Source organism: Neomonachus schauinslandi, chromosome 1 (genome assembly GCF_002201575.2).
Source record: "Neomonachus schauinslandi chromosome 1, ASM220157v2, whole genome shotgun sequence".
Taxonomy (NCBI): domain Eukaryota; kingdom Metazoa; phylum Chordata; class Mammalia; order Carnivora; family Phocidae; genus Neomonachus; species Neomonachus schauinslandi.
In genome coordinates, this window is record NC_058403.1 from 180,093,304 (window position 1) to 180,118,298 (window position 24,995).

Here is a 24,995-nt window from a genome sequence, read left to right on the forward strand (position 1 = left end):
TCCCATTTTCCTACCTATTTGAATGAAAATCTTTCCCTTTATGGGGCCTCTCTATAGTACCTCTCTTCCAGCGGGTACTCAGATCTCTCAAGCTGTGTACATAGTGTGTGCATCTTACAACAAACAACTAGACTTATCCCTTGACCAGTCCTTGTTCTTTTCCTCTGGAATTTGTTCCTCGAAGTGACTTCCTGTCTTAAAGTAAGAACTGTTTTTCTCATTTAACAATATTGTACTGTCTCTGGAATGAGTGTTTCCTGGCCATTTGGAATAGAAAAGACATCTCTGATTGAATCCCTCCTGAATTTGTATCAGGCTATGTTTTCAGCATGACTGTGGAAGCTCATAACAGACTTAACTTTCCATAGCTAGTGATCGTTTACTCAGGACAAAACCACAAAACTTGACTATTTGAAGGCTTTGGAGAATGAAGAAAAGCAGGGAGATCCTGGAGGGCAGTCAAAATTAGAAGGGACAGATAATACTGAGTTTACAGTTTTGTTTTGTTTTATTTTGAGAGCAGGCCATTGTGGTGTCTAAAATTCCAATAGAAAAACCTAGTCTTTCTGCTCTGAAGCACCAGAGAACAGAGTTCTGGGTAACCATGGCAGCTGGAAGGTACCCCAGAAAGGAGAGAGACAGAGAGAGTGAGTCCTGGATTCCGTGTGTCAAGTTGGCCCAAATCAGAAGGTATACTTGGAAGGGTACATGTAAGAAGCTGACTGCAAGTGGCCCAGCCAAAGTAAAAAAGAACAGAATTAAGATTGGAGGTGCTGCCCGTGAGACTGAGTCTGAATATGTGTCACCCATGAATCACGCCTGACTGAGAACTCAGCTCTTTTCACTTATGTCTGATCTGCGCAATGTAAATACACGCCTTCCCACTGTTCAGTTGCCTGTTTAGGTTTCATATGCTTTGTTCACTCACAGTTGTTGGGTTTAGAAGGCAGGCAAGAGGTCTAAAATATTTAGATATTTAGAACCAACGCAAAGCCTCATCCAAGATGAGAGTATGATAGGAGATTGTAAGGAGGATGGTTCTGCCACAGTTCCTGTTTGAACAGAACAGTCGCTGGTGTGATGTGAAGATTCTCCTTACGCCTTCTGACATCATGCTTACCTCATGTGCTGTGTTTGCTTTTCATAGTGAGGTGTTGCAAGCAGTGTTGAATATTGTAATAATCACAGTATTAATAAACATGATAGCTAATATTTTCTGAGCTCTCATTATATGACAGGCACTTTTCTAAGCATTGTACGTATAGTAACTCATTTTATTCTCATGGGAACTCTTTTATGATTCCTAGTTTATGGTTGAAGAAATCAAGGCTCAAAGAGGTTGAATGCACAGCTATAAAGTGGTAAAGCCAGGAGCCAAGAGGAAGAGGAAGATAGGTTAGTATGGTATATACTCTTGTGCATATTCTCAATAACTATTGTCCTCATGGAGTTCCAGTAGATTCCTGAGCAAGATAGATGTGAAAAATACCATTTCGGGCCACTGTGTCCTGTCAAGTTTACTGGCTTAAAGGTAAGGTAGTAGGGAAAAGGTTAAGGAATACTAGTATAGGGCCCAAAGAGTGAATCCTAATTTAGTTAAAGGTGTAGAAGATGGGTGAGTAGTTAGCTTATCCCAGATGAATAAGATTCTGCCTAGGCCATTGTTTATTGACTCTTGGGGCTAAAATACTGCTGAGATTTTTGTTCATGTTGAGGAGAAAATTACTGAGTTTAGTCAATTAGAATGAAAGATGGAAATAAACTTTGCTTACAAGAGAACTAATGGTTTACATCATTTGGACTGGAATTCCTACCGGCACTTGACTAGAAGTTTGATGATGGTGGTGGTCCTAGTCAAGAACTCACAAAGGAAAGAGAAATCACTTCCTATTGTTGCACCAAAGAACTTTCAATGGTACTCTGAGCACAGCAGTATACTGGTCAGACGCCACAGGATCTATATGGGTACAAAAGGAAGCCCTTACAGCATTAGGCTTAGGTAATATATAGAAGGTGTCCAGGCTGGAGATGTGATCTTTCTGCTCTGTTCCATATTCTTCAGACCACATGTGGAAATTTGTCATCTCCTGAATACCGTGTAATAAAATGGACCCTTTATTCCAGCAGTGGAGTAACTTGTGTTGGACGAACAGATAACACAAAGCAGAGTGATAACCTCTGGACAAAATATGCAAAATATGACAAAACTTCTAAAATGTTAACATATTTGAGGGTGTTGGAGAGTAACCAAAATTAGGTAGAGACTAGAGAGGAGTCCGTCCTTGAAGGAAAGGAACTGAACTGAATGAGATCCACATTTATGTAGCGTTTCCTCTGAGAGCCCTTCCCAACCCACACAATGCATCAAACAGCTCTCCACTGAAATGTTATTTTTCCTCATTTGCCTAATGATGTTTAAGCCTTACCATTGCCAGGAACACTTATTGACACTGATAGGAAGCATTGTTCTTTCATTGATATTTACCTAAACTAGATATTTTCTTGGCATTTCATTATGGGATATTTATTTAATTTCAAGTAGACTTGGGGACTTACATTATTTGATAGGTTATAGGACATGAGGAAATCAAATAAGAGGATGGAAGAATCAGAGTATATTAACCATTAGGGTTTTGATTTAGAACCTGGTTTTTGAAAATGTGCAAAATTCATTTGCTTTTCCGTGTTTTAAAGGTTTGACCTCTGTGTAAATGACTTTACTACTGAAACTGATTGCAGTGTATTATAATGTTTTTGAATATTGATATAATAAATATTTAATAGATACATTTTGCAAGTGAGTACTTCATCTAGCATGGAATTAGAGAAGTTTTACCTGAATCAGCCTCTGAAATAGTCAGAAAAACATCATGTCCTTTTGAATGACCTTAAAAACATCTTACTTTTCATTATTAATTTGTTCTTGCTTTTGGTTTCTGGCATAAGCACATTAATTAAAAAATGCAGTACGTGTACATTCATCCTTCTACACTTGTGGATTCTAGTGAGGAGTGCGGTAGGAAACCAAAATTTTACAAGCACAGATTTGTATTTCAATAAGAAGGATCATGAAATATTTTTGTACACATTCGTTAAATCTGGGAAAAACCAGTAGGCTTCTTTGCTTGGCTGTCTAGATGATTATGGAGATATAATAGTTATAACGATGAAAGCATTTTGTGAGTATCTGTGTTGTGTTAGGTACTGTGATACATGCTTCAAAGGAAGGCTCTCACTGATGACAGATGATAACCTGACAGTATAGTGATTATTAAGGTCACAGGGCCCATAAGGTTGGTTTGAATCCTTGAGATCTTGGAAAAACTTTTTAATATCCTTGTACTTCAGTTTGCCGTCTACAATTAGGGATAATTTTTTTCCTACCTTGCTATTTCCAAGTGAACACACTGGGATGGAGTTGCCTTCCCTGGTCATCTCTTATGTATGGTCATGGTTATTATTGTACAGGGGCCAGGGCTCAAAAGCAGGTCTCTGTCTCCAGAGTCCATGATTGTAACCACCTTACAGTATGCTGCCTGACACATAGTCGGTGCTCAGTATATATGCTCTGAAGTGCATCTCTGTAGGGTCTGTTTTTGTACTTCCTCGTTGGACCATTTGTGGATAATATGTGGCAGAATGCAGAGAGAAACTTCTCCGCTTTGGAGTCTTAGGGATAAATGATGGGCAGATGGGCCGATACCTGTATAATTCTAGAAACGTGACTAGTGAACTGTTAGTCCAGGGAATGCCTGGCCTTGTCTAATATATTTTACTGTCATGAGAACCACAGTTGTTTGTCTGCCATAAATGCAAGTCAGTGACCCCAGTTTTAGATCGAGAGTCATTTTATCAGTGGTCCTTATATCTAATTAATTAACTACTGTTCAGGGAATACTTATAAAACACCTCTTCCATGCCAGGACTGTACAGGCATGGGGATGCATTTGTGAATGTATCGGGCATGGTTTTTGCCTTGGAGACCATTATCGTCTCACAGGATGTGCTAGACGTTAACGAATTACATGAATACACAATTGCACTTTGAGAGATGCTGAGAGGGCATATGGTGGACCATAGGGAGAAAATTTAGCTTGGGAGGGGAGTGCTGATATGGGTTTTGGTGGGGGTCAGCAAACTTTCTGTACAGGACCATATAGTAAATATTTCAGGCTTGCGGGCCTTACATACTTTGTTGTAACCACCCCGTCATTGCAGTGTGAAAGCAGCCCTGGACAAAATGTAAATGAATAGGTGTGACTGTGTTCCGGTAGACCTTTCTTTACAAAAAATAGGCAGGTGGGAAGATATGTCCAACTGACTATAGTTTGTTGACCCCTGATTTAGGGAATCTGGAAAGGTTTTTCCGGAGAAAACTATTTATTTGAAAAGGTAATTTATTCCCTTGGTACAGAATTCTAAAAGATACACATAGGGTCTTATAGTAAAAATGACATCTCTCCCACCGTCATGCCCTTCCTTCGAAGAAAACACTCTTGCCAGTTCTGGGTGGGGTGTGTGCGTATATAGTTTATTTTATAAGTCACGCCTATAAATGTGAATAGACTTTTTAAAGGCCTTGTATCTGATAAGCTGAGTTAGGCAAGTGTTGTATGGGAAAAAGCTGGTGCTGCCGCTTCTGGGTCTATTGCTGTTCATTGATGAGAGGGAGCTAGGGAAATCTACTCATAGTCGTCTTTCCCCATCAATAAATGGGACACAGACTTTCAGTACTTAAAATAGGTGAGGATTCATGAAAATTAGTGTCTACTCCTGAGATATTCTGATAATAAAAATGATATTAGTGTGAGGAGAAGGAGCATTTCTGGAATTGCCATGGAATGGCTTAGAAAAATGAAATTTACAATCTGGAGCTTCTTATGCTGCTTTCACCTTTGTAATTTAGAGAAGGAACTGTTCTCACGTAAGCTACGCTTGTGTGGCAGTTTGCTGAAAACTTGGATTTGGTAGTCCCTGGATGAAATGTTCCATCTTTATTTCCTGTCATGGAATCACAGGCTGACTTAATCCATGGGCTATTTTGCATCTTCTCAGTTGGGAGATAAAATAGCATAACCAGCATCTTCCACTCCCTTCCCTTGTGCTGTGTGCCTCTTAAAGTAGACCAGGTCTTCATCCTCTTCTCCCATGATCTGGACTGATGAGAAAAGGCCTTCGAGCTGGCAGGCTGATGACAGTCAGAGAGGCTCATCAAAATCCATAGGTTGTTTTGACTTAAAGCAATGTCTTACTGTATCTGCACTGGGAAGCCACTTAGCTACTGAGGTAGAAATCTCTCCTGTGGGACTCTCAGTGCTGACGTAGGAAGGCATAAGAATGCAGGTTCCTCCTCTGGACTCCCAGAGGAGTTTTTCCCCATCTCTCAAATATAGGACAGGGGTCAGCAAATGTTTTCTTATAAGGCCAGATAGTAGATATTTTAGATTTTTCAGCCATCTGGTCTCTGTTGTGATTGCTCTGCAGTTGTAGCCCCAAAGCAGCTACAGACAGTGCGTAAATGGGGAGACAGAATACTAAAGCCTTTGTATTGTATTTTCAGAAGAGTTGATTAAGACTTAGTGTTCTAGGTGCTATGGACTGAGTGTTTATGTTCCCCCCCAAATTCTTACGTTGAAGTCCTATTCCCCAATGTGATGGTATTTGGAGGTGGGGCCTCTGGGAGGAAATTAAGTCATGAGGATAGAGCCCTCGTGAATGGGATTAGTGGCCTTATAAGTAGAGAGAGGATCCCTTTCTCAGCAAGAAGGCGGTTGTCTATAAGCTGGGGAGAGAGTTCTTGCCAGAACCCAACCATGCTGGCAGCCAGGCTCCAGAACTATGAGAAATAAATGTTTCTTGTTTAAGCCTCCCAATCTGTGGTGGTTTGTTATAACAGCAGGAGTTGATGAAGACACTAGGCAAGTAGGTTTTACCTGGCGTTTCAGCTCGTATTGGTGGTATCCAATGAAGCCCTGTGTGATGAGGATTTTGAGCCTAAGGCTATTCTTTGGGTCAATGAAGGCGATTGAGTAGTGATATCTGTCATAAATTCAGATTCAGGGAAGACTGGCACAAGTGCTATGCGTCTTTCATCCTTGCCCCTAGGAATGCCTTGAGAACAAAGACTGCCATTTATCTTTACATGTCAGATACTTCTAGTAAAATATGTAAAAGTTCAAGAAAGGCTTAGCAAATGAATGGACATTTAGCTTGACACCTTCCTACAAAACCACATTTAAGCTGTTTATCCTGCACAGTCATTGTCACTAAATGCTTGTAGCGTTCATATCAATATCTTTTTATTCTAATGGTTTTCCAAAGACAGGAAATTGATTGTATTCTATGTTTCATCTTTTTGGCTATCAGTATTTTATCTTTTTATGTAACAGAATCACCAATGTCTACATTTTACATTGTTAAAAAACTCAAGTCAGTCAAGTAAATTTGAAGATCTAATTGGCTTTATTAAAGGATCCATGAATTGGGCAGCCTCTCATCTAGCAAATAGCTGGGTGCTCCTAAGAGATGTCCAAAATGGAAGATGTTTATGGGGGGGGGGCAAGAAAGTTATAAGCAAAAGAAAAGAAAGGATTGTTTCATGCAAGATCACCTTCCCTTAGTGGCAAAGGATAGGAGGTCTTTTTATGCAAAATACCTCATCTTCCTTTGGAGGATGGAGATGGTCCATGTGACAGATAACATAATTGGTGCTTTTCAGAAAATGCGTGATGGACAGGTTAAGACTTATTCCTCGGTAGGTTGAAACTGTAGATAGGTATTAAGCCCTGGTTTGGTGACTTGGCCTGGCCCAAGTAATGCCATTTTGGACCTGTGGTTTTCTTTTTGACAACATGATTTTCTCTAGCTCTGTTCTTAATACATTTGTAACTAAGACCTTTATGTTTCTTACAAATAATATGAACAATACAGTGCAATTAGAATTTGTATTAACATTTTTAAAAAATATGTAGAATGGGTAATTAGGAATGATTTTTCACGTGTGCTTCATAAAACTGGTTCCACTTCTTTATAGTAAATAGAGCATTGTGCCTTATATACTTACAGTACTCTGAATCCTTTCTTAACAAGCGCAAGACACATTTCATGGCTGTATCATAACACTTATCTTTTGTGTCTTTAGGGTTGCAGGATAAGGGACTGCTATAATCCCCATAAAGTTGACTTTTCTATCACATGATACATGGCACAATAGAAAAATATGTATTTGGTCTTTGACACAAAGCTCCTAAAACCTTTGGAATTTTCTGAGTGGTAGGAATGTCTTTTGTTATTTGTAATGAGCACCTTCAGCCACACGTGAGTGTATGCTCTCTAAACAGCTTAGATGGTTTCTGGGAATTGGCAGGGGGAGCTTAGAAGGTTGGAACTTTCAGTCCCCTCCGTCACCCCACCTCTGGGTATGGGCGGGGTCCTGGAGATGATGGAGTTCAGTCAGCAGTGGGCAGTCATTTAATCAGTCATTCCTGTGTGATGAAACCTCGATTTAAATTCTGAAACAAGGAGATTAGGGGAGCTTCCAGGTTGGTGAACACATCTCAGTGCTGCCTGGAGGGTGGTGTATCCAGAGAGGGCAGAGATGCTCTGTGCTATACCCTACACTTTGCCCTCTGTATCTCTTACATTTGGCTGTTGCTGAATTGTATCTTTGTTAATTGTAAGTGAAATGCTTTCCTGAGTTCTGTGAGTTATCCTAATGAATTATTGAACTTGAGGAAGTGTTCATGGGAACCCCTGCATTTGTAGTTGGCTGGGAAGAGGTGTGGGTAGCCAAAGAACCCCATTTGCAGCTGGTGTCTGAAGTGGGGGTCATTTTGTGGGGCTGAGCTCTTAAATTGTGGGGTCTGTGCTAACTCTGGGAGTTAGTGACAGAGTTGAATTGCTGGACATCTAGACTTGATGAAGAACGACATGTATTTGATACTAGGAAACATCATAATGTCTATTCATGCCAATGCATAACTTACTGTAGGGCTCAGTATCTCTTTATATTTGGCAGAAAGAACGTTCTTATGCCAAAGCATCAGTGAAGTGGATTATGCTGAGGGGAAATGTTGAGGCTTGGCAAACCCATGACAGCCTACCTCAGACTTTCTTGTGAGGTGTGTCTCTTGTTCCTTCTTTTCTCTTCCTCTTTCTCTCTCAGCCTTCTCCCCTCAGACTGAGAAGCTTCTCCTGTGTTGTGTACAACAATTAACTCTGTCCCCAAACTTGTATTTCGCTCATCAAAAAGCCCTGTAGTCAACTAGATTCCTTTTCTTAGATTTGAGTTTAGTGACCCTCTGTAACTGATTGAACATGCCCTTCTGGGCATCTCATCCATTCACCCCAAATAACTTATCAAAATATTCCTTCCAGCTGTCATCCTGAAAGACTTTGGGTGCAGATCTGCCTTTGTCCATCTTGTACATTCATACATGCATTCATTCAATAAAAAACTGAATTGAGTACCTACTATGTGTCTTGGGGTGCTTTAGGTATTGGGCATTCATTCTTGAACAAAACAAGTGTTTGCTGGATGGAGGTGTTGTCTTAGTTCTGTAAGTATATATTAATTACAAGTTAGAATGTATGAAACAGGGAGAAGCATTGACTAAATTGCTCGGTATTCATACTTTCCTTTCTATTCCTGCTTTTATCGTTTGGGGTCTAGTCAGAAATATGGAAACTACACTAGTTATTTTAACAGGATTATAACCTAGAGAATTGATTAAGGAAGTATTAGAAGGCAAATAGAACTCTGACTCAAGCAGAGATTGGAAGCAATTGGGGCTCCCGTAGGGCTTGAAAAACATGGAAGGGGGCATTCTGCAGAGTGGGAACCCGGAGCATTAAGGAAGTAAGAGGCAGTGCCTGGCTGGTTCCCATGGCTCTGAAGCTGGTCCAGGAATGCTGGCAGAACCTATAAACTGCACCCAACTGCTCTTGGAAGCAACTGCTACTCGCTAGGATGAAGAGCTGTGGCTGGGGCTCTGATGATAGAACACCAGGCAAACCACAAGGAGCAGATACTTTCTCTGTCCTCCAGCCTGTTAGTCTCCCAGTGGTGCCTCATATTAGCGGAACCTAGTGGGAAGCCGGCTGGCAATGGAGAAAGTAATTTGCAGAGTTTCAGCCCACCAAGCGGTGAGCACCTAGTAGAGAGGTTTGGGAGCTGATAAAAAAAAATAATAGCTTAAGAACTGGCACATCACTAATAGGGCCCAAGTGTGGGAAAAATAATAGCTTAAGAACTGGCACATCACTAATAGGGCCCAAGTGTGGGAAAACTGTATAAAATATAGTTACATTTTTTTTTAATGGTTGGACTTCTCAGGACTTACTTTAGTAAGACATGTATTGAGAATCTCTAACTGAGGAAAGCAAAATTATGTATTGCCCAAATAAATGACCATGAACCTTCCTTCTTTAATTTCTAGCTCACTGATTTGTTTTCTGATTATATTCCCTCTACTTTCAACATTGTCTCTCCCTTTTTTTCAATGATCAATTTTAAAATTTCAAGATTTGTAGTTAATTTTTTGGTGGATATAATGTCTTCCCACATCTCTCTGATTTATTATACTTTTCAAAGTGGTTTTGTATTGTATCCTCCATGATCTTTTTTCTTCAGGTGTTAGTTCTTCTGTTTGCTTCTCTTTGATGATGTTGATGGGCCTCCATTGTTTAATCATTCTTTTTACTGTGCTTATAGCAGCCCAGCATCAGTAACTGTGGGAGAGGTACAGAGGGTGTGGCCATGTGGTAGGTGCCAGTAACTGGGCTTTTCCCCATGTGTCAGAGGTCGCCTGGGGCACAGTGTCATCTCTTGAGCCCCCATGCCCCACAGTTACTGGTTTTGTCTAGGAACATACCCTGTGCTACATCGGTCATCCTGATGTTGCCTTGGTGCCTCCTCTGTTCTCTGTGTCTCTAGCTTTCAGGTTTAAAATATAACCAGAGCTATTTCCACTTTTGGTACAGTCCTATCCTGTGCTCTTTTAGCTGCGGGATTCTACTTCATTCTGTTTCTTATTCACCTGCAGTTCTTCAGGGACTCCTCTCAATTTCTGGTTTGCCAGGCACCCACTGCCTTCTTTATTATTTTCCCCAGTGCTGCCATGAATAATTTGTTTAAATGTATTGTTCCAATCTCGTGTTCTTCCTTCCTGTATCTCCCCTTTGCTTGGCACTATGTCTGGCCCTGTGGAGTAGGTGATTCTTCGTGTCCAGTGGATTGCTCTTGGGGGTTGGTCACAAGGTGTCAGGTTACTTCCCCAGACTTCAGTATGGCAGCATTTCCTTGGGGATATTTCCTCTGTCTTGGGAAGGTCTAGTGCCTCAACAATAGCAGGATCTATAGAGATCAATTTTTAGATGACTGTCTGCCTTCATAGAAACAGAGGAAGTCCTCAGGAGAGGAGATACTAGGCTATTTATCCTTGGGTAGTCATTGGATGCTGGCTGGATCTGGCTAGCTGGAAAGTAATGGAATACCATATTTCCACTGTGGTAGCATTTCTTGCCTCTGGGGTTGCTTCTTGATCTCAGACACATTGAAAACGGATTTTACAGCAATCTTTTATTTTACTTTCCAGCAACCTTGTAAGGTTGTAGTGGTTCATATTCTCATCTAACATTAAGTAAACAAGGTTGAAAGTTCACCTGCCCTAAGTGGCTGGGGCAAAGACAGCCTGAGTCTTCACCTCTCCCTCTTAGGCCCATTTCTCACTGTTGGCTCCTGAACCTGTCATCAGGACATTACCGAGCAAATGCCATATTTTGTTTTTTTGTGTCTCATTTTCTCTGTTAACTTCTGGTTTGGACCAGTTGTTAAATTGTAGTAATATCATACAGCATTTCACTGTAGGTTTCTAAAAGAAAAACCATGAGGATTAAACATTCTTGAGATTTCTTTGCTTTTATTGAATCTCCCAATTTTAAGAGGATATGCTACAGTTAGAATATTATTTTCTTTGCTGCTTGGATGTAAAGTGTCAGATTGTCTGTTTTCCAAGGGTCAGATTGTCCTCTTGTCTGTGTGTGCTTTTCGGATTTTTCTATCATTACAGTGTTTTTTTCAAATGAATGACAGTAATTCTTTCAAAAGTTTTCTGGAGGATGGTGAATGCCATGTACCCTACACTATTTTCAGGGATTATTTTGAAGTTTCATTTTCATGTTATCAAGTTTTCTGAAAGCTTGCCTTGAACTTAACTTCTGTGGTTTATTTGCACAGATGTAAGTAAGATTTTGTGATTCTCTCCCTCCCCCACTCCGGCTAAAGAAACTCAAATTATTGCCAGAGAAGAGATGACTAATGTGAATTGAAAGATTTGGCATTCACTTTTCTTTCATAACTAGGACATTATATGTAGAGTATTGAGGAGGGCAATGGGATTTAATACTCGAGATTGTAATTTCTTCTGTAAATGGGGATTCTGACAGTGGAAATGTGAAAAAAGGGATACTCTCTATAATGTTGTCACCTTTCTTAATAGAAAATTCTAAGATCTAGTTTTTCATAGTGGCAATATTTTATTCATCAACAAGAATGGAATCAATTTCTAAACACAAATAGTGGACTTGGAACCTTGCAGACACCAATTATCATTCTGTACAACAAACCTTCAAAATGTCAAAGAGACAGTCTCAGGAATTTCTCCAGCAAAGGTCACTCATTTACTACTCTCTTGAGTCATTTCTTCAGCATGCCAGGGTGACAGGCGAACCTATGAGATTGAGTTAGCTAGGTCGCTCAAAACTGCCACTATAAAGAAGCGATGAGAAGTCTATTTCTATCAGGTAAATCCCATTAAACTCAAATGTATCCTGAACTATTAAGCACTATTAGATTGTTAGAAGGAACATGAGTGGGAACAGATTGAAATAAAGTCTGCCCCTTGCAAGCTTTTCCTGAATTTATTGGATGGGACTTCTGGGAGTAATTTAAGGAGGGCTAACAAATTGGGAACTGAAGGGGGTGGAGGAAGGAAGGGCGCAGAGCTCTACTATGAAGGAGCTAGATCTGATGCACTGAGATGTCATATTTGACCCATTGTCATGGCTGTGTTGAACACACGTATGCCAAAGCCCTATCACATACCTTACATGTATGTTTCCTCCCAGCAATCCTGGAAGGTTGGGTACTCTGTTTTATTAATAGCTGTGTTTTACTTGCTCAATATCACAAGCTCATTCCAGGTGGAGAACTTGAAAAACACCCCTGTAGGTCTTTTCATACTGATGATGTTTTTGTTTAATGTGGTTGAGGAAAAATATGTAGTATTTTCCCTTCTGACCCTCATAAATAGTGAGAGTAATAGTCTGCTCTAATGCATGTGTAAATGTGTAAAATGGATGGCTGGGGTTAACTGAGCAATTAATGGCCTCAGATTGATCAAGATTGAGCTCATGGCTGTTCTTTTATTGTATTCTTTTGAATTTGATTTCAAGTTAGCACTATACTTGAGACTATTCTTAGAATCTTAAACCCCCTTTTATTACCAGAGAGACTCTTTGGTAACAGAATTCACTGGAGTGAATTGAAGAAATCACACATGCATACACGTGCATGTGCATGCGCACACACACACACACACACATTTTTATGGGATGAAACAGACATAATTTTCAGGATATAACTTCCAGAGTTATTCATTTTTGCCATAAGTGAGCAAAAGCCAGATTTTTATGAACATAAAACTGTCCTAAGGCCAAGGCACTTGGCCGAAACCTTAGGCAGTCCATAGACAAAAACCAGTGTCTACTACCCCTTCCCTGAGCTCACGTGTTCTACAAAGATGTGGTATTGGTGTGCTGGAAGGGCAGTGCCTAAGCATGTGGATGGACTCTTCACGCTGGCTTGTCGAGCAAGGCGCTGCCAGCTTGGTAGCAGGTGTAGTAATGCCTCAAGGCCTTAGTTACTCGTCATGAGCTCTTGGCCTGCCATGATCTCAGGGTTCTTCCAGATCTTATTTTCTGTTTTTTTCTGATTGAAATTGTATTTTATACCTTATTTTTTTCATTTTATCGATTAGTAAATCCATCTTTATGGAATTGTATAGTTACTAAATTTATTACACTAAGTGTACAATTATTTTTATTTAGAGAAAAAGCAGAATATTGAGATTAATGTCATAGTCATCCGTGTGTCCAGGATGAAGAAGTTTTAAATATTGCTGTTTCTTGTATTTGCTCAGATCATTTTTAGTAAAAGATGTAAAGCGTAACTGATAATGCTGAAGTCTCTTGGTGCCCCTTCCTCAAACCCATAGCCCTCTCTGACTCTCTAACAGAGTTACTGTCCTAAAGTTGACATGTCACCTTCTAAACTTTGGCTATGACAACTTGTATATGTAGACGAGGAAAACACTTTTTCCTTTTACTCATCTTAGGTTCATTGGCCAAGGTCCTGCAAATGAGTCTACTAAATGACAGAGTAACTAGAGAAAAAGAAACAAGTTTATTAATAGGTACACATTCCCCTGGGAAAACTCACTAATCCGTGACTCAAAGGGGTAGTCAGAACTTGGGTCTATGTCGCATCTTAATACAAGAACAGTAAATTTGCAGAGAAGTGCTAAGCCAAAGGAAAAGGACTTTGAGCTCCTAGGGGCAACAAACTGTAGGAAGGTAAATCTAGGGGAATGCTAATGGAAGATAAGGATTGGTAAAGTTTGTTATAGTGACTCCTATGATGCTGTCTCTGGACTAAGAGTGTAGACTTACGTCCCGTGATTAAGAATCATCCTGCCGTTTTGGGTGGAGGGAGAAGGGGAGCAGAGAGTTTTTCTTGTGTCTGCTTTTCTGGTATCCTCAGCTCAAAATAATCTTTATGCCTGCCTGCTTTCCCTCCTTCCTCCCTCCCTCTCTCCCTCCCTCCCGTCCTTCCTCCTACATGGTGTTTCTTTAATCAAGGGAGGCCTTGTGTTTTCTCCTTGGAAAGAAGCTGCAGATGGGCCAGTGTAGCAAGATAGGGCTAAAGCAGGGCAGTTTGCATGTTGCCCACTGGAATTAATAGTAAATAATGGAAGATGGTTGCAAGATCAAAAACCCAGGAGCTCTGATGTGGTGGAATGATGTATGGGACTCTCAAAAATTACGCATGATGCAAAGGCCAGTTTGGGCAGAAAATCCAAGGTTAAGATTGTTGCTAAGGAAATGCTTCCTTTTTAGCTAGCAGGTATATAAAATTCACTAGGTTCATATGAACTGTGTCAAGTGTGTGTCTGTGTGTGTGTTTGTATCTAATACTAGATTCCCCTTTACTTTAAAGCCCACATGTAATTCATGAGTAAGCTTTGCTTCATCACCAAACTATATCCCGAACCCCTTCATTTCTCCGTTTCTACCTCCACTGTGCTTCTCTGTTATTTAGTTGAGGGTCTGCAAACTGGCCTACCAGCCAAAACTGTTTCTGCAGACAAAGCTTTACTGGAACACAGCCATGCCTATTCATTTATATATTATCTCTGCCTGCTTTATGCGACAAAGTTGGAGTTGCAGCAGAGACTCTCAGGCCTCAAAGCCAGATTTACTATTTGGCTCTTTACTCTTTACTATTTCTATTCTGCTGTTTAGAGAAAAAGGTGGCTGACTCTGGGCTGGTTTAACGCAGCTCTTGTAACTGGTTCCCTTCTCTACACAGAAGAAAACAGAGTGACTTTTCCAAAATGTGAACTCAATCTCACTCCCCTGCTTAAAACTTTGAGTGAATAAAATCTAAACTCTGGACCGCAGCTTCCAAGCACCTTCATGGTCTGGTCCCTGCTTCCCTCTCTCCTCCTCTCTGACCTAGTCTCCCCTAGCTCCTGCCCCTACTAACCCTTTCCTGCCACAGGGCCTTGGACCATGCCTGCTAGGTTTCTCCCCAGCTTCTTCACGTGCCTGTCTCCTTTCTGTCTTCAGGTCTTTGCGCAGATGGCATTTGCTCTCAGGTCACCTCACAGTGTGCCCTTTGCCTCCATAATTCCTCATGTGTGTTATTTCCTCCAGAGCACTTCCCACTCTGTCAGTACATTCTCCCCTTCTGTGTTCATGTCCTTCTCCCCTGCCTCCCCTCCTAGGACCTGAGCTCTGTGACAGCAAAAGACCTTTCTGTGCTGATGACCAGTAGACCTTATATTATGACCGTATTATAAATGCCCAGTGGAGAACTGTTCAAATAAATGAACAAAGTACAGATTCTGCCGGTTTCCCTGGTAGGAGCATGTATATGTTTACTCTACCTTAATTTGTTTTCTTTCTTCATGTAAATAAATCCTGCCTGCTTCTGTTCACAATATAAAATTCAGGTGATTTTCCTCTGCAACATAGTCGACCTAGCACCCTCTACACTAGGGGATGGGCAGGCATTTTCGAAATGATGCTGTTCACTATTTTTAGTGCCTTTTATACATTTGTTTCTGCTGTTGTGTTAATATGCTAATGTTTATCAAGGTTGTATTTTTTTCCCTTCCCTTCTTTCTTGCTGCTGGCATAGCCGCAGTACAGAGTTATGGAATGAACTCTCCTTTGGGCATTTGTCCTTACTACAAAGAGTTTTACATTTCTTTGCTCCTTAAAAAAACAGGCTGCTTTTCTGCTGAACCTAGGATAAAAAGAACAAGGCGGTATCTCTGAGAATCTTAATTCTTTTGACTTAGTGAAACCCATCTAGGAGCCTTTCATTCAGAGCTTCCCATTTTTCCCTCCAGCCTCATATTCAGGACAGCTCCTTACCTTCCTGCACTGAAATCTGTACACCACCTCCTGTTTCTCCTGCGGCCCCATTCATTGCTCAGGACCCACTTTTGGGGACTGGGGGTGGGGGGAGGGGGCATTCACCGTTAGTGTTTCACTGAAGAGCAGACTGTGGAGTCAGGCACACCTGCATTTGAAAAATGGCCCTGCCTCTAAACGTCTCTTAGTCTTAGCAACACTTCGCTTCTCTGAGCCTTACTTTGCCCATCTGTACAATGGGCTTCTATCAGTTTCTTCCTTGTAGGGCTGTTGGGAGAATTAAATGAGGTAATGCTTGTCAAGTGTATAGTAGAATTTCTGTAACTTCATGGCACTGCTGCATGTCAGCTAGGATTCGGTTTGGTTTAAAAATAGAAGATTTTGTCAGGGTACCCCAAGAAGCATTAATCCTAATCATAAACACTATGATCCAGTTTCTGGATGGTCTGCAAGTTGAACTTTCATTTCCTTCCTGGTAGGACAGGTTATTTATTTTTAACAGATGCTGCCCCCTCCTTACTGTGGGGTCTTCAGGCAGATGGGTGTGTTGCTGTCAGAGACACAGTGCCCGAGGAACAGAAGTGGCCTGGGCTCCTCGTCTGATCTGAGTCTGCTCTTGTGTAAAGGAGAGCCTAACTCTTGTTCCTCTTCATCAGGAAACTTGACTTTGCTTCTCCAGCCCCCGGCTCTCGAGAAGCCGCACATTCCGTCCGCACCGTTTGTTGCAGGGCCCCCCCTCTGTTAACTCTCACTGTGTCTGCTGCCTTGTCTTCCCTCCTTTTACATGGAACACTGTATTTTTAGGTTGGGAGTGGCAGTGTGGTTTTTGTCTGTGTCCTTCCAAGTCTTTTTTATTGATTTGGATTCACAGACTGACTCCCCCCAAAATAATCAATCAATCAGTCGATCATTTGGAATAATAGAAAGCCCATGGGTTTTTTAGACTTTGATTCAAATCCTGAATCACTTATCCGGCTGAGTAGCCTTAGACAAGTTACTTAATCTCTCTGACCCTCACATTTGCTCATTTGTGAGGTGGGAGTTACCCTGGCTCAAATGAGATGGAAAGTCAAGGTACTTAGCTCAAATGGCACATTTTCATTTGCTTACTAAGTGTGAGCTTTGGTCCTTCCTTTTGTAAATTACTGTCCTTTCTTTTTCTGTGACTGTTGAGTGATTTAAGTATAGAGATTTCACTATTAGAGTTTAAAAATACTTCCCCAGATGCATTTAAAGCAAACAGCAGGACACTGTGAGCACTTCTTTATCATTTATGGGATCACCTACTATTTTTATTTTAGGGATTGTTCACTGTCTCCATGTTATACTTTCTCTCTCCCTTTGTACTTCTGCATTAAAGAATAATGGCAAAACATTCTTTTGAGTACTTATGGTCTGTTGGGCACTATTCCAGGAGATTTGCACATATTACTTATTTAACCCTCAGAGCAGCCTATGAGGATGGGCCTGTTAGTTTCCTCCATTTTGTAAGTGATCATGGTCTCCCTGTGCACCTGCTAGAGCATACAGACTCAGCCACAGAGCACTAAGTAATTGGTTAATCCATTTCCTTACACAGTGCAAAATGGGGGTCACCTAAATGGAGAAGGGTCAGGAGCATTCCAGTTCTAGATAAAAAGGATGCTGTATTTCCAAAGGTGACTCAAAATAAAGGCCCCCCACTTTAGCCCGAACATCCAGTAAACTGTAACAAAGTGTCTGTACACAGGTTCCTACGCTTTCTTCCACATCTGACGTCATTTTTTTCTTTTCCATAGGCTTAGGCTTCTAACACGATGTTGCTTTTCTTTATCTGTGTTTTTAGCATGTTGTCTTTCTGAAGGAGGAGTTGATAGAATTGCATCCAGGATTAAGCAGAAAAGTACCATTATTATTATTATTATTATTATTATTATTATTATTATTGCTGCTATTATAATTTTCCTTTTATAAACAGGATTCCACTGAATCTCTTATACAGAGTGATAGTGAAGTGGCATCTTCATCAGAGCCTGTTTTAAGCAAGCAGGTCTTTTATTTTGTGATACCCATATCGAGACACATTGAGTTATATCTGTCTTTTCATGTGCACCAACACGTTTATTTGAAGCCTACTATTTCCTAGGTAACGTGACTAAGGTAGATTTATGGGTGCTAATTTACATACAGAATAACATTGGCAAAAACTAAAATATAACAAACACATACCAACTTTTGGCCTGCCACAGCCCACTGAACATCTGCCTTTCTTGCCATGCTTGCAACGAAAGGGGAATATATTTTCCTCTGAGTTTATAGCTAATTCCTTGTTTGTATTCCACTGTCGTCATTGCTGTTGAGAGCTTGAAATGAGGTTTAAGAGCCTCTTCCTATCTCACAGCAGGAGTTTATATTAGGGGTGGTCATTCTATGTAACAGAGAATGCATGCCTTTGCCCTCCCCCTTCCTTGATTGCACACCACATTTGGAGAATTCTGCTGCCTTGAAGTAAGGGTGCAAGCCCTTCATTTCCAAGACAAGTTAATAGATGCTCCAGGCTGTGCAGTTGGGTTAAAGCCTAGGTTTGATTACTTCCTCTCAATGTTGTTTCTAAATAGATTGATTTTCATTGCACAAATAATAAATGAATGTTTTTCTATGAGAATTGTCTTAAAAATTATAGATTAGGGTAAATCTCCCTTTAATTGCCATATTTCTGGTCTGTCCTCCTCAAGTTTACTGGCATGAGGTTGGTGAACTTCACTTGGACCTTTCCCTGTACATGTACTTATACCTGTACCTGTTCTTAAAAGATAGAGAATGTTGCTTTGTGTGTGGACATGTGTGTCAGACATATAAATGTTATTCTACTTTAAATATTGAAAGAAGTTGGCTGTTTTCTTTCAGTAATATGCCTTGGAGAATAATCAATGTTAGGACGTTCATACTTACCAGTCTAGGCTAGTCAATGAGGCGATTACAAGTTATTCCCAAGATTTCAGTGGTAAACACATCAAAGGTTTCTCATTCATGCAAATGTGGGTCTGGTGACTCCAGGGCCAAGGCAGCAGTCTTTTCAGTAAGTCAGTAATCCAGGCTGCTTCAGCCCCGTCACTTTACCCTCTCCACATGTGGCTCCCAGGACCTCGCAGCCAAGGAAAAGGGTCCTGGAGGGTTGTATGTGGTTGCTTAAGAGTTTTGGCACCCTACCTACAAAAGAACTGAGGATGTAGGGGACCACATACTGGGTGCTATTGTGTTGCCACAGATATTTTGAATGCTTCATATTGTTAGAATGCATTGTGGTTTGTTCAGCCTATTTCCTATTTGCTAGGCATCTAGATTACCGTCCAACTTTATTCTTTATTATACACAACACTGTACACAAGATCCTGGTACATATCCCTAGTACATGTTTCGCTAGGTTAAGCACCCAAAAGGAGATGTTCCAGTTCAGAACGTTGAACGGTGGTTGTTTGAGTTTTCATCAGTGCTGTCAGATTGGTTTTGAAGGTGGTCACACTGGTGTTCTCTTTGCATGGGTAGTGTGTGGGGAAGGTGCATTTCACCATACCTTCACCAGTAACATCATGAAACCTTCATTTTTGTTTTAATTTCTATTATCCTGGTTACTAGTGGGTCCACAGCTCTTCCTAAGATTCGACTCTGCTACCTTCCTGAGGGAAGAAGCTTTGCTGTGGAGCATATCAGGCTGCGTGCAGAAAGACCGAGGGGGCGCGCAGAGCCAGTGGGCAGATGTGGCTCACCGAGTCTCCCTTTGGGGGGGCGCCCAGCTCAATGACATTTTCTCTACTCCCTTTATTGATTTTTCTCCTCCTATGCTGCTATTTCAGTAATCTCTACACCTCTAATTTTAAAACCATGGGGCGAAGGATGATTTCTCGGTCGTGTCTTTTTTTTCTCTGTAGCTGTCTAATTTTGTGCTTTGAGTTTTCTTATGAATTTTTGCCTGCTTAGTCATTGTCTTTTTATCTCTTGGCTCTCTTTGTCTTTCCCCTCATTTTTCATTCTTTTTCTTCTGCCTCGGCTCCCTTGTTCCCACAGGCCCTTAAATCCTTATGCCGTGCTTTTCTTTTAAGTTGCATTTCCCACTTCCGTCCAAGCTTGGGAATGCTTGCTCCAGCAAAGAAACATGGAAGGGAAGGGAGCCCTGGAAAGGTCGGCATGAACATCCGGATGGAACTCACCCCAGGTGCCCACCCACCCCAGCTGTTTTGAGAACATGATGCTGTTCCTAATGTGGTCACTTGCCAAAATCTGTATGAAAGAAGGACAGAAAATGGGGATTAGTCTAGTTTTCCTCCTGCCTCTGGCTCACTAGAGGATCCTTAGGCAGGTTACTTCCCATCTTTAGGCCTCAGGTTTCCTGACGGTAAAATGAGGTTGGTCCCCACCAGTCCTTCCATACTCTGGAACCCCAGTACAGGAAACATGTGACTGCCTGAGAAATTGCCTCGGAGGGGGGTCCCAAAGTCACCTTCATAAGTGGGCCACTGCCACTGCCCTTCCACTCCTTGAAGGGGGCACCTCAGGCTCTGTGGAGCACCAGGTTGTTTAATAGATTTGATGGGGGAGACAGTTACTGACAAAGGTGTTAGAACTCTTGGCAGGTGAAGAGGGACTGGGAAGGCAACCCAGAGAATGGCAACAAAAGGAATCCTCTCTGAGCCTGAGGGGTGGAAGGAGGTGGTGTTATCAGAGTCTGGGGCCAGCTGATGAGTGCAGGAGTCATGGTGGGGCAGACAGTGGGAGCTAGAATTACGGTGGAAGGGCTTTCTGGGGGGACCTGAAGCCTGACTCAGAAAGAGGAAGAAGCAGCCTGATGTCTTCTTCTCACTGTTCAGTCTCTGAATGGGGTCTCAAATTTAGGCAGAAGTCAGTTGGCAAAGAGCTTGGGTATTGACCTGAAGGCAAATGGGCAAGTAACTGGCAGAAAGTATTGAAAGGTACTGGGTCAAATGGTCCTTAAACTCTTTCCATTGCTCACATTCCGGAGTACATGAATTCCCTGGGAAGATACAAGTCTAGGGTTTTAACAGGTAGCTCTTCCTATGAGTTCAAATAAACTGCTTCTACCATTCTGGTGTCTTAGGACATCTCCACCTCCCTACCTCCCTCCCAAAGTCTGAAGCAGTTACATTTTTCCTAACAAGCACTGTGCCGGCATTTCATGAGAATTCCATTCCTGGCAGACTTCTGGCTTTTTGAGGAGAAGAACACAATCTCACTATCCTGGTCTCAGTCTTTATCACCAAGTGGCCTCTGGGAATGTGGTGGGACCATAATATAAACACAGGGGGCCAACAGTATGACTCAGTGGATCAACAGTGTGGATTAGAGAAATTTTGCTGCTTGACAGCTGCCTGTGATCTTTGGCCAGTGACTTAACCCTCAGCCTGGGTTTCCTGATCTGTAAGATGGTTTTATTAGTCAAGATGCTACAGATAGGCTAGGCTCTGCCACAGTCAGAAGTATTCTCCAGAATCTCAGTGGCTGGAAATCCACAAAGGTTTATTTTTCATTACGCATTCATTGTGAGTGACCTGGGAGTGTGTCTGTCTTCACTGTGACCCCTAACTGATAGGTTAGCTGCCAACATAAATATTCCCATTCCCCATGTCGAGAGAGAGAACTTAGGGGGAGAAACGTTGGTAATCAAATGTTTGTCCACATGAGTTACACCATATATATTCATGATTTATTGACCAGAACTAGTTACACAGCTGCACCTAACTTCATCTAAGGCAGGGAAGTATCTAGAAGGAAGAAGACTAGCGGTATTGGTTGGTTTGCATTAACAACAGTTGCAGAGAGAAATAATAATACTTCACTTTTCACAATGGTTTTGACTGTTAGATAACATGAGTGCTTAGTAGAATGCCTAGCACATGGTCAATGCTCCATAATAGGAGAGGAATCTATTCTAAAATATTATTGCTTTTATGATTTAGCAGTTGATTACATTTCCAGCATACTTGACACCATCCACTTAGTAAATTTCTCTCCTTTTTTTCTTCCCCCTGAAAATGCAGAGTTAGACTTAACCTTTTCCTCTCTGGATATACCACAGATTCTTAGTAAATGCAGTTGAATTGATGAAGTTTTAGACCCAGCCACGGACCCTACTCTTCTGAGCTTAGGTTTAACAAAGGTAGATGATTATTCTGTAAAATGATTGTGGAGTGATAGCTTGGGTATCTGCTGTGGCTTGGAACTATGTTCACTGTGTTAGTTTTCAATTTAAGAACAACAGACTTTAAGCAGGCTTTCATCTGAGTCAATGCAGAAACGGTCAATCTGTATTATATGTCTATGAAGCTGGTCTTTGGATCAATTGCAATTAGTTTGCAGCAGATTGCATTAACATATCCAAAATTAATACGGCCAGTATTCTAATGAAAAGGAATTGACCAGACCACACTGTTTTTAGTGGCTGTTTTTAGTCTCTCACATGCTCTTTTCAAACTGTAGTTCTTTTTTTCTTCTTCTGTTAATGGCTTATGTGTCAACATAAACTTAATCCATTGATCCTTCCCCATCTGCCTTTTAAAAGTGGTCCTAGAATATAGTATATATCTCATGCTTAATCTTTTCTTTCATTAGGAAGCTTTTACTAAATGCCTGAAACTTGAATTTTTCTTGGTACATTTGTCGTACGATGTGTTATTAAGACTTAAGTCAATGAGTATGTTCGTGTGTGATATTTTGTGTTTTTCAAATTACTAATGTTTCATCAAGACTTAAAAATTCAGAAGTAAGATTAACAAATCATAAACAGTTAATAAATCATACAGTATATGATGTGAGCATAGCTTGTCTGGTAATTTATTTTGACTCCAATATTATTTATTTCTGAAGATGAAGTGTAGATAACTTCAACATTTAAAACATCATTACCAGTGTTCGGAAGGCTGGAACAGAGAGATTTCTTTAGGCTCGATTATGTTGAGGTTTGAGTTTTTACGAGTGTGTGTAGATTATTATTATTTTTTTAAGGTCTGAAGAACTTTTACTTTTCTATCTTTAGAGAAAGTTTAGAGAAAGTCACTTTCTGGAAATGAAAAATTACCTGTAGTTGAGAACAAAAGGACAAAGGCCCGCCTTATTCATTTGGCCATCTAACTAGTATTTTCCAAATGCCAAGCACCATCACATTCTTCTTTAAAATACAAAGAAGTTGAAGACACTCTCTGCCCTTGAGTAAAATCCAGTTTAGTTTTAAGATTCTGGAGCCTTCTTGGAATGTCCCTGGTCCAGAAGAGATCCATGAATGCATTGTAGCTTGGAGATTCCAGAAGAAAGTGCCATTTTAAGGACACATTTGAGGTCCTGAAACCTAATGGTTCCATGTCGTAAAGCCCTGTGAACCTGTTAATGGTCTGTGTGATATTGTCTTGGCCATCCACCAAGGCCATTGACAGAAACCACTTAGGAAGCGTGTCAGGTGATTTTCCTCCACCAATCTTGTGATCAAGTTGTGTGACTGATTTTTTGGTTTGTGCATTAATGGCATTGTTATCTTACCTATTGTGAGTAGTGTGTGTGTGTTTGTTTTTGCATCATGACTCATGGTTGGAAATGAGCTTAAACTAGGTATATTCATTTTTTTCTGTTTTAAAAATGGGGTGTATAGATTTGATCAGGAATGATTTTGGTTTTACTGAATAAAATGAGAAGAATTTATTTGTTCATGTTGTTCTGCTCTTTGATTACTTTCTTTCAGCACAGATTAAGAACTAACTGATAGTACATATTGGAAAACCACTTCTACATGATGCTTAAAGTTACTTTAATACACAAGTTGCAGTTTTTAGGAAGTAGTTTAATTAATGATGATTGTTTCAGATTATGATCCTCAAATTTGGTGTGTGAAAGAGATAATATCATTAAACACATAATGACTGTGCCTAGCTTCTATTAAAAACTATGGTAAAGAAGTGGATTAATCTGTGGCTTGTCGAACCTCAAAGTGTTAAAAAAATTTCTGAGATACCTTACAATGATTAACGATGTGCACACAGTTATTAAAATAATGCTATGAGCTTTATTTGGGGTGGCAATGGGGGGAGGCATATCCTATATAATGGGGGGAGGCATATCCTATATAATTAACGTTTTGTTTTTTGTTTTTTAAAGATTTTATTTATTTATTTGACAGAGAGAGACACAGCGAGAGGGGGAACACAAGCAGGGGGAGTGGGAGAGGGAGAAGCAGGCTTCCTGCGGAGCAGGGAGCCTGATGCGGGGCTCGATCCCGGGACCCTGTGATCATGACCTGAGCTGAAGGCAGACGCTTAACAACTGAGCCACCCAGGCGCCCTGAGTTCTTAGCGTTTTTAAAAATAACCTTTTATTCTTAAATACTTATAGACTCATAGGGAACTGCAAATGAAGTGCAACAGTCCTATGTACCCTTCCCCCTCTTGCCCTCATGTTGACATCTTACTTAGTTTCAGTTCAGTGTCAAAGCTAGGATATTGACATTGGCACATTCTTGTTAACTTGATGATAGACCCTATTCAGTTCTCACCATTTCTTTAAACCTGCATCCATTTGTTGTGTGTGTAGTTGTCCTTAACATTTTTGATTAGAAAAACAAGCATGAAGAATTTGTAGTTTTTTTTTTTCCTTTTAAAAAAAACCTCTGTTGCTGATTGTCATTTGAGGGTACCTGTAAGACTGGCTACATGTGTTGCCTGTTATTTTTCTTGTTATTTTTAAGTGTTCTTACCTCTCTCTCTCTCAATTTCTCTAGGTAGTTCAGTTAACCCCGCGAAGATGGCTGAACCTGCAGGAATACCAGAGCAAGAAACTGATGTCTGACCACGGAGTCAGAGTTCAAAGATTCTTTGTAGCAGACACTGCAAAGGAAGCTCTGGAGGCTGCTAAGAAACTAAGTAAGCTAATTCACAACAGGTGAAATAACACTTGCCCAAATTAGTGACCTCACAGGTAGCAGTGAACCAGTAGGTAAATTTCTTTGTAGCGGGTTATTCTAATGGTGACAGATACGATGGAGAGCTTTTGAATTATAAAGGCTAAAAAGCCCAATTAGGAAAACTTGGTTCTTTTTTACAAGATAGCAGGGTATGGGATGTCACTCTGTAATTTTTCTGAATTTTTCCACCACTGTTTCACTTGGTTCTCTTGATCTGTGGGTTAGTGGCTGGGAGAAATAAGGGTGAATAGAGTGTCAAAGAGAAGCCCACAGCAAGGTAAGGCAGGAAAAATGGTTGGCATCCTTATTTAAGCCTCTAGAACATGAAGAAATTTCT

At 40.8% G+C, this 24,995-nt stretch overlaps 1 protein-coding gene across 1 annotated transcript in view; it reads left to right on the forward strand.

Annotated features, from left to right (window-relative positions):
• SUCLG2 (succinate-CoA ligase GDP-forming subunit beta) overlaps nt 1-24,995 on the forward strand; it is a 263,732-nt gene that overhangs the window by 25,986 nt on the left and 212,751 nt on the right. Inside the window, exon 2 of the mRNA XM_021695237.1 lies at nt 24,476-24,617. Coding sequence (XP_021550912.1) covers nt 24,476-24,617 — 142 coding nt within the window. The remainder of the gene's footprint in view (nt 1-24,475; nt 24,618-24,995) is intronic.